This window comes from Octopus bimaculoides, chromosome 25 (assembly GCF_001194135.2).
Source record: "Octopus bimaculoides isolate UCB-OBI-ISO-001 chromosome 25, ASM119413v2, whole genome shotgun sequence".
Classification (NCBI taxonomy): Eukaryota; Metazoa; Mollusca; class Cephalopoda; order Octopoda; family Octopodidae; genus Octopus; species Octopus bimaculoides.
Window position 1 is genome coordinate 26,839,536 of NC_069005.1, and position 1,010 is coordinate 26,840,545.

The following is a 1,010-nucleotide window of genomic DNA, read 5'->3' on the forward strand; positions in this document are numbered from 1 at the left end:
GGCCAAGACACAAGCAGCTCCACTCACTAAAGACCTTGGCCAAGACACAAGCAGCTCCACTCACTAAAGACCTTGGCCAAGACACAAGCAGCTCCACTCACTAAAGACCTTGGCCAAGACACAAACAGCTCCACTCACTAAAGACCTTGGCCAAGACACACAACTCCACTCACTAAAAGCATTCAAGTGGCTGCAACAGAAGCATTTCACCACACCACAAAAGCAATTTCTATTAGCTTTAGTAAATCCTGAACTTCATGTTGTTAGTCTCTATTCGTAACATATATGTAGTTGAGGGGTCTTCATCCTCAATTAGAGTGCTGAGACCTCCAAGAGAGATCTAATATGGCCTGTTGTTCAGCATGATAGCAGTGGCCAGCAAAGACTAACCTACATTGAGCAGCTATGCTAGAGTTAGATGGAATATGTCCATGTGTCTCCCCTTTTGTCTTGAACTCATGTCATGAGATATTTTGAGTCCTCACATGAACGAAGCTTGACCTAAGCCTTTAGCATCCAGATTACTCTGTCAAATGTAATGCTTATTTATTCACATTGTTTTGAATTCATCCTGCATTATTGTGTAGTTTTGAGATTTTGATGTGACCATTTAGTTTTGGAATAACACTGTAGGTTTGTTGGAAGAGGCTAGGTCTGGCTGGTTTGAACATCATCATCATCATCATCATCGTTTAACGTCCGCTTTCCATGCTAGCATGGGTTGGACGATTTGACTGAGGACTGGTGAACCAGATGACTACACCAGGCTCCAATCTGATCTGGCAGTTTCTACAGCTGGATGCCCTTCCTAACGCCAACCACTCCCAGAGTGTAGTGGGTGCTTAGTTTGGCTGAATATGGCTAGTCTAAATGCCAAAAGGCTAAATACCAAGTCACATACCTCTACTTGCTGAAGTCCTTAGGCAAGACACACGACTCTGCTTGACATTTACTAATATAAAATAGCTACTTTCTTACATTGATTTTTCTCTTGTCCAGCCTGCAATGTT

General features: G+C 42.8%; 1 protein-coding gene across 1 annotated transcript in view; it reads left to right on the plus strand.

Annotated features, from left to right (window-relative positions):
* Window positions 1-1,010, plus strand: part of LOC106877619 (enolase) — a 20,910-nt gene that overhangs the window by 16,633 nt on the left and 3,267 nt on the right. Inside the window, exon 9 of the mRNA XM_052976630.1 lies at window positions 1,000-1,007. Coding sequence (XP_052832590.1) covers window positions 1,000-1,007 — 8 coding nt within the window. The remainder of the gene's footprint in view (window positions 1-999; window positions 1,008-1,010) is intronic.